We start from the raw sequence: 13,090 nt of genomic DNA, 5'->3' as shown, positions 1-13,090 counted from the left end.
TTTTTGGACGATAAAGTGGCCTTTCGTTTTTCTCCTTTTCTTATCTTTTTGCTGCAGTGATTGATCTTCTACTGGGCTTGCTTCCAGTTCAAGAATTCCCGAGAAGGCATCATCAAGATGGTCAATTCTTACCACGGAGTAGCCAAGTGTAGTGGAGGGAAATTTTGCTCTGAGTTTCTCACTCAAATTTCTGAGCATTTTCATTGAATGAATATTTCAGGCTCAATTGACCGGCAATCATTCTGATCTGGGTATCATTGGAAAGATCTTTTCCTACCGCAAAATTTAAGCATAAGTGATGCCAATTCTGGTCAAAGGTGAACAAAGGCCAATGCGCGACACGGCTGGTTATGGCTAGCACAGGCATCAATGGGTTAAAATTACACTGCCAGATAATTACATTCTTGTAAAATCTAGCTCTGGGCCTGCAAGCACTGCAGGCGTATCCTGCTAAAAAAATTTATAGCTCTTTGCTTGCATTTTATAGTCTCTGAAGAGTATTACAGCATTCAGATGAATGATGCTATACATACTGGGAACTGGCAATCAAGACAGAAATGACAAACTTACCATGAGCTCCCCTGTAGTAAGATGCAGCCATGCATTTGAATCTCTCTTGGCCAGCTGTATCCCAGCTGTACAGTAAAAAAATAGTCAACAAATTAAATTCAATAATCCCACATCCAATTAGCCTGTGAGAGCAACCATTTTTTTTTTCCAACAACCAGAGCCCGCAATCCTTGATGCTCTCTCTGGCCAAAATGCAGTCAACATAAGCATTATCTTTCCATGTTGGGATGCATGGATTTGTTGTACAAATTATTCTAAAACATAGGTAAACAGTCTACTGTTTAGTGTGCTGGATTCTGGATCAAGATGTTTGAGAACGATCAATCAATCTCTAAAAGGGTTATTGCCTAACAAGTGCTCTGGAGAAAGACACTACTGTCAAAGAGTCTCTGTCTCTCTTAGCCAACTAGGCCTAGACACCGGTTGACCTCTCCCTAAAACCATTTGATCACTAAGGACGCAAGTTCCAGAAATTTAAAACTTTGGCAAATTTTCTTCTTGACAGCATCCATTTATTATAAGAAAGAGCAAACATGTTCTCCGTGTTTCTATCAAGTTTTAGTATAAATCTACTAGCGTTCTATCACGAATGGCATTCTCTGATTGGCAACACAACTCACTATTTATTCTGTTGTAGATAGTGAGTAGCATAGCAGTGGGCACTTGTTAACAAACTGGCGGCTGCTTCATTGTGTTTTTATTGTGTCTGTGAAGAGGATTTAGATAACGTTTTGAGTGACGAGTATGTTTATAGAAACACTAGTGGAAGTTTGGGGTAAGGAGAAATGCTGTGGGAACACAAGCCGATTGAGGAAGAGTGCAAAAAAGGTTTCTTAGCACAAAAGGCACATAAAGCTTGCAGGGCACAAAGTGTACAGAGTGCTATGTAGCTATAGTCCATTGCATGCATTGTGAGCCTTAATGGTTCATGCACTAGTTAAAAATAATTATAATTTAACATCATAGGCCCACAATGTGCAAAGATGGAACAAATTTTAAATCTTAGTTTAATCCAGTAGGTACTGTTTTAAGAGGTTTAATGTATAAAATTTAATGTCCTGCTCACATCTGCATGTTGAACTCTTGATCAAGAATCATGAATCGCTCAACCTCAAAGTCCACACCAATGGTTGCTTTGTAGTCTCTGTCAAACAAATTGCGACAGTATCTACAAAGGAAAAGGGACACAGTTCTGTCAGCTTTACAAACAACAGTTGGACAGGATTGAAGTGATACTAAACTACAAATTGCCATTATCAGGAATGGTGACATTAGTCACTGGTAAAAACCAGCTAATGTGACACTTTGTTGATTTCACTGTTCAGCAAAACAAGGTTTCTTATGGTTCGCGAAATGGTGCAAAATTCACAAAGTTTATATTCATTCACATTTAATGTTGTTATTATTATTCACGAATATATTTATTCACATTCAACAACTAAATTTATATTCAAGAAATATATTAATTCACATTTAACGACGTATTTCGTATTCACAAATATATTTACTCACATTTACAGGATGTATTCATTCACATTCATCGGTATATATTCATTCACATTCACAATCGAAATATTGGTTCAACACGGTGCAATATTCATTCAACATTTTCTGCGCACCGCCTTCGCGCATCATTAGGTCCCAGCTTCCACTCTATTCTGAACGAAGGAAGGCCTATTATATGAAGGGGTAGAACAAAGACAAAAGACCCCAAACATACACAACTGAACATAAACATTACATGGGCTAGATGAGATAACAGACTGCTCGATGATTTCGGATGAGGAAGTAGATAATCTCGTACAACATTTTATGAGTGATCATGGGACTTTGTTCGGGTATTCCTTGGTGACCGAACATCTTCGATCATTATAGGTCCCAGAGTTCAACGGGAAGGAATCAGGGAGAGTATTGACCGCGTTGACCCTGGAAACTCTAGAATCCGCTAGGCTGTCGTAATTTCTAGGAGAGCGTATTCTGTGGCTGCTCCAAATAGCTTGTGGCATATTGATGGACACCATAGCCTGGTTACTGTCATGCACGGGGGTACTGATGATTTTCCTTTAATCTTTAATCTTTAAAAAGGTACTCCTAAAACAATGTAAAAAAAACTATGCTAGCATTATTGTTGTTTTTTTGTTTAAATGTTCTACTAATAACAGAACTGTACCATTGTCCTAGATTTGCACCCCTCAGCGAGGCAAAGGTTTTAGTGGCCATCAAGGGTACGAAGTGATCATAGGGGTGAAAATGTGAGGGTGTCTTACGACAGCCCAGCTGATTCTAGAGTCTCCAGGGTCAACGTGGCCAATACTCTCCCTCTCTCATCCCGTTGACTGATCACTCATCATGAAACGTTCTACGAGATTGTCTAGTTGCTCATCTGAAATCAACGAGAAGCCCATACTCCACAATACGACGTTTCAAGAAGCATTTGAACTATTTTTGTCCACGTGAAACCCGACAATCTTTGTTGCAGAAGGAAAAATAAAAATTAGAAATAAATTATTTAGAGAGGAAGAGCGGGTTTTCATTCAGACCCTCTATCCTGGTCGAATTGGTATTTGGAGATGCTGTTTTTTTGTGGGGGGAGGAAAACTGGAGAACCCAGAGGAAAACCCTCAGAGCACGGCGAGAACCAACAACAAACTCATCCCCGGGTCAAATTGGTGGTAGGCGAGGGCTCTCACCACTGCTCCATCCCTGCTCCCCAAGAACTACCTCCGATATTGAATATCGAGTTAAGAAGACCTCTGGGCTGGTCACAGAATATACTGCAAGGTTTGTGCAGTTTGATGAGTCGTGCCGTATCCATTCTCCATGCAAAAGACATATATTTCCCACTATTTCATTCAGTACTGCACAATGATACTGACAAAAGGTAGTAATTGCTGGAGAGCTACACTCGAGCCTTATTTGGATGTTCTCTCTCAATCCTACTTCCGCGGTGTTCCATTCCCGTTCGCACTCTTGTAGGAGATCGAAAGCTCCTGCCAATGTAACATTTGTGTTTGGGGTCTTGGGTCTTTGTTCTACCCGTTCATATAATAAGGCTTCCTTCGTCCACCATATTGCGTGGACCTAATGATGCGTGAAGGCGGTGCGCAGAAAATGTTGAATGAACATTGCACCGTGTTGAACCAATATTTCGATCGTGAATGTGAATGAATACATCCCGTAAATGTGAGTAAATATATTCGTGAATACGAAATACATTGTTAAATGTGAATTAATATATTTCTTGAATATAAATTTAGTTGTTGAATGTGAATAAATATATTCGTGAATAATAATAACAACATTAAATGTGAATGAATATAAACTTTGTGAATTTTGCACCATTTCGCCAACCATAGTTTCTTTTGTTTTGCGTTCGACAAAAACATACTGCTAGGAAAAGTGCCTTTTTTGCACACATTATTTCTCAAAAAACGAAGAGCAAACCAGCAAAAAAAAAAACTTCAAAGCAATGTTTCTCAGATAAAACAAAGCCTACATACCACAATTCAGCTATTTTTGAGCACTTTCAAAAATGGCCAAAAAATCTAGGGGACGTTCTTGCCCATGGCCTTTCAATTATTTTCAATTATGTAATGGCTATTCTCTGTAGTTACTTTCTTCATTTGATGGACCCCTGGTTTGTTAGATCTTTGGTACAATGGTTTGCTAAATCGTTGGCTTGATGGATCAATGGTTTGATGTATCATTAGTTACAATGGATAATCACTGGGCTGCTGGATGGATTGCTGTAATGCACAATGAGACTTTTTACCCACACAATTTTGGCCCAAAATTTTAATTTTGCTGATGCTTGCATGCTTCCATTGCTTAATATTAAGTTTTTTTTTTGCAAAACTGTGATGATCAGTCATGTTTTTACATCTTACTCTGCAGTACAGATTTATGATCTTTCATATGTTCACTTGCATTATTCATCATCTATGTGTATACCTATTACAAACTCAACATAACCAGCTCCCAGTTGGCTTGATAGCTCAGTTGGCAGAGCACTGCACTGGTATTGCAGAGGACATGGGTTTGAATTTTTTCAGGGCATTATTTTCACAGCTGTTTAAGTTGTATGCAAAGATGCATTACCCAGAAAGTGAACTGGAGCTGTTCTTATGTGCCAATTGCACATAAGAACAGAGCTCAACGTTGTCACCGCTGGGGTCATTAATGCGACCAAATTAATTCACTGGCAACTAACAATCCATGCTTTTCACTGATTGAAATACTTTTGCTGCCGACTAAAATCTAAAAACTTAGGGCCAGCTGGCCCCAAGGTTTTTTCCTGAAAGTTGAGCCCTGAAGAAGATACACACCTGTTAACTAGACATGTTTTGCCCACAGCACTGTCACCAACAACTATTGACTTGGCTACCTTTAAACTAATGGTGACATTAAGAAAATGGACATAAGATTAGTATACCTTCTCACCATAAGACAGTTTTTTCAGATTCATTTCCTGCGAGCAGTTGGTTTCTCTATGCCGAACTGCGCTGCTCCCATTCGCAGTGTAGCATTTGGCATAGGAGGAACTAACTGCTCTTAGGAAAACTGATAGGAGACTTTATGGATAAACCTCAATTAAAAATACATTCATATTAATTAATGTAATTATGGTATCACTAAACTGAGAAATTCAATGTTTACATCTACTGTGCATGGCTGGAATCGTGAAATTTTGGGCTACTTCTAGATTTTTCAGTTGAAATTTCAGCCCATTCTCCAGTTATCAATACTTCTCATTGAAGCTTATCTTGACTTACAAGCCATACAATCACATGTGCATAATCAATATAAATTTAAAATTTAAACAGAAATTTGAAATTGGAATTATTATAATTATTAGTAATGTTATGTCTTACACTGATCAGATAAATTATAGCCTGTCACCTTTATATTGTTCATTTACTATTTAAAATACAGTGGCAATTTGTGTCTCCAATTTCTCAAAAGAGCAGGTTTTTTCATTTTTTTTGGCATCCTCCTAAAATTGCCACTTAAGTGACCCTCCACCTATTAACAAAAACTGACATTACTAACCACTTATTAACTGAGAGTGAGGTCATTACAGGAAAATCTCGAACCAAGACCTTGTCATATTAAGCGAGTGATAGCAAGGTCAATACGGCAAAGCCAAGATTTGAGATTTTCCCATAAAGACCGAATGCTCGAGGTTAATAAGTAGTTTATTACATATGGCTTTTTGCTTGGTTTTTCAAGGCCTGTAAATGTAATTGGCCCTTGGGCATTACCGGAGAATAATGCCCTAGTATTAGCCAATCAGAGCATGTGTTTTATCGCCTACAAAAACAAGTCATAAAATAAAATTTTTATAAAAATTTATAAATCTGGGACATCTTGGTAAAAATTTCAGCAAAAGTGTTGGCACATGCCTGTCTACACACTTACGATATATTGCCAGTGTTTCCTGTAGAACATGCATCCCTTGTTTTAGGATGAAAATTAAGAGCTTGTCTTGGAGCTGCATCAGCTGTGTAGAACTACAACAAGCAAAAGAAACAAAATTTGTTTCTCAACTCGTTCATATTTAGTAGCCCCGCTAATTCGAACTTAGTTATAATTTTGATATCCTTATATTTTGAACTCAAACCCATTTCCCCTTTTATATTACTTTTTTTTATTTACTTTGATTTTGCCTAGTCATTTAATATTGTTTACATGTAATTCGAATGCAGTTACGTTGAACTCCAGGCTATGTCAAACTGATTTCTTTTTCCTCTGGTCTAAAATCAATTCTGTTTATTCCAAACTCCATAGTTAAGATAGAAAAATAAACATAAGAACATAGCTGCAGGAAAACTACAAGAGTTAGTTGGGCTTTTCATAACATTTTAATCTAGGCTTGTATATAGTACATTTAACTGTACTCTATGTTACATAACTGTAAATTATGGACTTCATCCTAAGATGCTCTTTTCTGGCTGTTTGACTAGTAAAAATGTACTTCATCATGTATTGTTGATCACATATTAATAGTATTAACAGTATTATTATTGTTATCATAACATTTTAATGCTGACATGGTTATTTCAAACTCTCTACTATTTTCAAACCATTTCTTGAGGGTCCAGCAGGGCAGGAAAAAATTTTGAAATCCAGTTCCCCCCGTGGGCCAGTTCATCTCAGTTTTCAGTTGCCCCCACTAAAATATTACTCACCCAATAGGCACCCAATGAACACGAGCAAAGTATGCTTGAATTTTATAGCCATGTCCAGGTGTTCAGTTAGTTGGGGCACAGTGTGAGAAATGGCACGCAAAAAAAAAAGCAATGTGAGAGGAAGCGAAAGAACGCCTGTGAGCAAACTTAACAAAAGGTCGTTCCTGTATACCAGGATCTGGTATACACTCTGATTGGTCATTTCTGACAGATTTTGTCAACACTCAAGCATTACTGATGCAGATGAGATGTACTATATGTCGGCGATCAGACACCTTTCAATGAGTGACGCGATGTTCAAATCTGTGATGAACAACACGCTAAACTAGATTTTCCCCAAGAGGAGAGCCTTTGCGAAGAACAGAAGGATTGCATAAAAAATATGGTCAATGGAAGATGTCTTTGCAATCCTTCCACTGGTTTTGGAAAGAGTTTAATCTTTCAACTCTTAATTCCACGAGTAAGGTCTTCAATGAATGGAAAAGCCAGCACCATCTCCACGACCAAGGTGGTTTGTCTAGCTCTTGTGGCCATAATGAAAGACCAAGTTGAACATTTAAACAAAATCAGAGTTGCAGCAACAGCAATAGGTACCTGTATTGATGAAGAAGCGGAAAGAACGAGATTGTGTGTAAAATACAGTTCATGACGTCTGTACATTTGCTGTCCTGTTTTCTGTATCTCGACCTTTCGCTTCACAGAGTTTGGCACCTCTGTGATTTACCATGTGGTGGTTACAGGCTCATTTCTATTGTAAAATATGTTTTAAAAGTATTGGCTTTCAAGGGACAAAGTTTGGAATATTCCATGAATATGTTTCAAAATAAGGTTGACAACTGAAAACCACAAGCCGATGGTCATGTTGCGGGTCCCTGTAGGCTGTCTATAAGTAGACGGAAGGATCTTTAAACTTTTGCTAAGTTTGCCCACTGGCATTCTCTCGCTTCCTCTCACCACACCTTTTTTTATTTTTTCATTCGCTGTTTGTTGCACTGCACCCCAAGTAACTGAACGCTTGGAAGACGCTAGGATTTTAAATTAAAACTTTCATTTTCACTTGCCCAAGAGCAAAAGTTACTTGTCACAGGCAATTGAACCTGGATTTTTTCCTGCCCCCGTCCAGGGGACTGAAGGAACCAGGAGAGGGGTTAACTCTATTTTATGTTATTAATCTAAATTTTAGATTTTTAGATGCCCTTATTTTAAATGATTTTACTTTTTTTTTTTTTTGATGTTATAATAATTTTTACTGACTTAACTCAGGTAGATGACTAGATGTAGATAGATAACTCAGATATGAAAGATAACCAAGGCCAGGTTGTTCAAAGCCCAGTTAAGCTAACCCAGGATTGGCGAGAATTTTGATTTCAGTTTTGTAATTCTTTTTGGTGAGGTGCACGTGTTCTGTTTTTTTGTTTGCCCTTCAGTTTTGAGCTGTAGTAATCTCAAACTACACCAAATATAAGAGGTGAAAAACATTTCTAAACAAGAAAAAATAATACTTCAGTTAAGAGGGGGACATCGGGGGGTTCTAAACACTGCAACACCAAAAAAAAAATTAATGAACACCGCATCACTGCAAGAAAAGTCAATGAAACACTGTCATCGCAACGCATATTTTTAGCGCCATGATTTGTTCATCTACACTTACAATACTACTTTTATACCTCAACAATTTTCCACAAAATAAACTGTTGTTTCTGTCCTTGCTCCTCCACATGTCTACTGAACACTGAGCTCCGGGCGGCAGAGGTCGAGTTACTTGTCAAGTTACATATAAATGAAAACAGCTCTGGATTGGCAGCCGAAGCATATCGAAGATTGACTAGAAAGTGATGGTCTGTACTTTTTTACAAATCATTTACCTCAATGGTACTTGTTTGTCATAAATACACTGATTCCAGAAAAAACCGGAAGTTGCACCGAAACAAGGCTTAATAGCCCTCACGGTAATTAAAGCAACATGGCGAACGAAGAAGAAAGGCCAATCTCTCTTCTGATGATATTCCCGGCATCAGTGTGAGCGAAGAACATTGAAAACTTGACACTCAGCCAATCGAAATTCTGGCTTAAAAGTCGCCGTATAAATCAAAGGGGCAAAATAAAGGAACTTTTAGACGAGTATGTTTTCCATCCTTCGATTGTCTCTATCTCTAATATGCACAAAAACAACCTGTTCTCACCATTTTAATTGCCTAAAAGAACTTTGTTCATGGTCGGTTTAGGAAAAGAATCTGAATGAAATGAAAATTGTAAAAGTTTACGACCCTGACCCGAAGAATGCTTTACTAAAGCTACAGCAAGAGATCGAAAGAACATACGGAAGTAAATTTTAAAATTGTGTCGGATATTGGGAATATTGCAACAAAACACTTTAAAAAATTTCCTACGGCTGATTCATTTTTCACTGACCACTTCAGTCTTCTCAAGTTTGAGAACATCCAATCTCTCTTCATAAATTAACAATCGGTGTTAGAGAATAAAGGGAAATCCTTTTAAAAGTTCAAAAGATGCTAATCAGAGTATCAAACAAGACCACGATCTACTCGCCAAGAATGGTATAAGCAAGGGTTCGGTACAGTGACAGCATCATTGCGTTACAGGGTATGACGCAATCACAAAGCTGATTCATCAGTCAAATCACCAATAAAATTATTAGTGACGTGTACTACAGTGTAACAAAGACTATCAGTCACATGCCATGAAAGATGGCCTAGAAAACTAGCAACTAGTAATGAACAAGTACACTGAAATAATGCATCAACAGGGATCGACGAAGGTGCAAGTAACAAAATGCTTTTTTTTTTTGTTCAAGAGAAAAGGGAAATTTTGGGGGCCTCCCCAGGGTCCCCCAGCTGGACTGAGGTTACAGACCCAAGTAAGGGCAATCTCCATGAAATAATTTAAGCTAGGAATGTCATTGTTATGGATAGTGAGACCCTGAAAGATTGCCTTACAAAATCAATATGCAAAATGTTTGACACTGGTTTAAAAGTAAACAAGAGTCATATGAACTTCAGTTTATGATGTACAATGTACAACAACTACTCTTTGTTGTGAACAGACTTTGGAATGTCCTGCCTATAAATTGAAAGTAACTGCAAATTTTTAATGAGCAAAATGCCTTGGACATAGACTGGTGGAAGGAGATGCTAAAGAATATTGAACAATTTATGATAAATATATTATATATGAATTGGCTTACCTAATGCTTAGAGATGGCCTTACACAATGTGATTATTGTAAAGCCAGAATAAATAATGTATATCAAAGGTCCAAAAATTTTGTCCAGCATCTAATATGAGAAAATTCAGCTACTTCCAGTTTTTCTCTGGTGATGAATATTTGAATAAATATTTCAAAATACCGGTAGTTCAAAACAATTGGGAATCTATAAGATCATACAGTGTAGAAAATTCTCAATGAGGTCAAATTCAATTGCACTTTTATGTTATTAGCAAAATTATACACCAGCTCTACCATGTGTCCTTCTATGTTACACCCTGTGCCAGAAAATAGAACATGAAGCCACATAATGCACAATTTCAGTATGGTGGAAATCACCAAATATTTAATTACCACTGATGAACAATATCATGTACTCTGTTTAAAGTCACTACCAAATGACAAATAAACATCAGATAACTTTTTTCTGCCAGTTTACAAGCAAATAGCTCACTATCCAGGGTTGATTAACAACTCTACACAACCTTAGTGGAGTTACACCATCAAATACATGCCATCCATTTATTCTCCTAATAGCCATTTCAGCTTGTATTCTTACATTTGCAGTTCTGGTTCATGGTTGGAAAACAGTCTTCCTTAGAAAATTGGCATTAAAATTATAGTCAGTTCTGATTTACTTGGTTGCATAGAATGGACGAAGATTATAACCTTCCTGCTTGCCAGTACAAGCTGTCTATCAAATCTACGACATTAAGGAAAGTTCCTACTAGGCCTTAAAATGTGTTGTCAGACTTATTCAGAGTAAAGTTCACTTTTGGATGTCCAGGTCTTGGGTGTCTGACCTGTTATCTCTCTGCAGTCTATTCTGCACCTTATGTTTTCAAATTCAGCCTAGGAAAACTTCAGGTAAATAATTCATGGGCTGGCTCCCCAACATCAAGTACAGGAAATTGGCCCATGCAATAATTTATCTGACACTACTAGTTCTGAAACATTAAACCTAAAAGCCAGATCTTGCTGAAATATTAAGCGAGTAAAAAATATTCAAAATTCATCAATGGCTGTATTTAAATCACTAATGTCCTTCCACATTCAACATTGTTTTTGGGAAAATTTTTTTGTTTACCTCAGAGGCATGAAAACTGATTAATTCCTAAGTTGATTGAGGCTGATGGGTATTCATATGCCAGACTCAGATGCATCATATATCTTGCTCTACACAGAGATTCCTCATCAACTTTTGCCCAAGGGAAAGCCGAGGGTACGGCTCCCAGTTTCAAAAAGTGTACTCAGTTTAAAATCACTTGGCAAGAAGTGCTCGGAAAAACAAAAATTATTTCCTACCGAGGTAAAATAGACATCTCCCCTTTGCATAAGTATTTCCCACTTTTTTCTTCTTTGTTTATCTGGCTAGCTTGTCCGAAGGAAACTCAGTCGTGGAAATGATAAATCAGGTCGGTTTTTGCTTCGATTATTAGAGTTTGCAGCCGCACAACACTTGTGTCCAACTCTTTTCCTTTTCTTTACCACATTTGCTCCAGACAAGTAGCTCTAACCTACATACATTCGAATTTTTTCGTTCTTCCCCAGCATTTCGTCCACCATTTTGAAAGCTCGAGGGCTATTAAGCCTCGCTTGCATGCAACTTCCGGTTTTTTTCTGGAATCGGTGTATTAGCATTGATTAACAAAGTTTACATTCTAAATTTAGGTCAAATTTAGGTTTGAGAAAGGTAAATCAAAAAACCCCAGCACTGCAAACAATTTCATTTCACCGAACACTGCAGCGTGAAAAACACAAGCATTGCACACCGTAGGGTTTGAGATCACTGCAACACCGCAAGTTGAGATTTTATTCACAGCATCACCACATTAAAAAAACATCAACACTGCAACACTGCAAATCCCCATGTCCCCCTCAGTTAACGTTTAGTCCTGGGTTAACGTTAACCAGCTTTCGAACAACCCGGCCCAGGGGTGAGGCCCATAACTTAGAGTCCCAGGAGACTGATGAGCCAAGGGGAGGGGGGTGGGGTGGGGGGAGGGATCTTCTAAGTCACCATGGCATGGTTACTATTCCTATATGGACCTGTCTGTATGCAATATTTGAACAACAGAAGAAACAGAAAAAAGATGGTTTACAGCACATTACTAAGTTATTTACTATATTATTCACGATAAAGCTTCACTTCCAGTAACTTCAATACTAATTCATGCCCAGCTTAATATTAAGGTTAAGCATGTAAATAAAGACAAGACAATTAAGTTTTGTAGATATATATCCAGTTGTTTGGCTGACAATTTCATTCAACTGGAAAATAAAACGACGCCAAAGTTAACATGCTCCTTACCTTTGGAAGCTCATTGATCAATCGATCTCTTTCCGCCTTGCTCATGGTAAGCTTGATTTGCCGGCTTCAATGTTTACCGATCGAAAATCACCTCAGATCTATATAAAGTCCGACTGCAAAGTTGCTCCTAGAGACGACATATACTTGTTTCGACTTCGCCAGAGAAAACAGCAGAAGTAAGCTTACTCAAGGTTTAAACTGTCGAAAAAAGTTCCCACAAAAATTAATATCCGCTTATGATGGCGGCCCTGGAAGATGACCCACTAGAGACCTGGGTCGGGGAATCACAGGAATACCAATTTTTCCAGCAACTTGTTCTTGGACCTTCTTGGACCTTCTTACATTTTCCTCTTGAAAGTGACCCGGCCTATGAAAGATTATAAATTTGAACAGAGAAGAAAGACGTTAAGACATGAATGATCATAGCATTTATGTATAGAAACTTTTCCGGCCCGCCATTTTTAATTAATCTGAATTAATTAATTAAAATTATACGCCTGAAAATTTCTTGTATGAAGAGAACCTCTGTCTATATTAAAATTATGTGAATAAAACAGCTCCGTAATCATAAGGTTTGAGATTTTGCTACAGCTTTCCGAGTGCGAAAACATTTCGGAACCTTCGAGAAACGGGCCCCAGCTACCGCAAAATATAACGTGAACTGATGAAATAACGCGTGTGGTTAGGCATATAAATGGGGTAAGATCGGCCCATCATATCTGTTAAGCGCGCATGATGACCTTTCCTTTTTATTGTGTTTTTTTCGAAACATTGCTCGGTAGGCAACAATCAGGGA

The 13,090-nt window shown here is 37.9% G+C and overlaps 1 protein-coding gene across 1 annotated transcript in view; it reads right to left on the bottom strand.

Moving 5' to 3' along the window:
* The window catches only part of LOC110041786 (ras-related protein Rab-34-like), a 24,668-nt gene extending 12,099 nt beyond the window's left edge, over nt 1-12,569 (bottom strand). The window contains exons 1-5 of the mRNA XM_020747119.2: nt 12,295-12,569; nt 5,989-6,080; nt 4,896-4,961; nt 1,637-1,738; nt 571-635 (exon numbers count right to left, since the gene is read on the bottom strand). Of these exons, the coding sequence (XP_020602778.1) occupies nt 571-635; nt 1,637-1,738; nt 4,896-4,961; nt 5,989-6,080; nt 12,295-12,339 (370 nt within the window). The 5' untranslated portion in view covers nt 12,340-12,569. The remainder of the gene's footprint in view (nt 1-570; nt 636-1,636; nt 1,739-4,895; nt 4,962-5,988; nt 6,081-12,294) is intronic.
* Between the last annotated feature and the right edge of the window lie 521 nt (nt 12,570-13,090).

This window comes from Orbicella faveolata, unplaced genomic scaffold (genome assembly GCF_042242905.1).
Source record: "Orbicella faveolata isolate gen_17 unplaced genomic scaffold, um_ofav_v1 contig_47, whole genome shotgun sequence".
Classification (NCBI taxonomy): domain Eukaryota; kingdom Metazoa; phylum Cnidaria; class Anthozoa; order Scleractinia; family Merulinidae; genus Orbicella; species Orbicella faveolata.
Note: the sequence above shows the minus strand (reverse complement) of the source record. Positions and strands in the feature narration are given on the sequence as shown.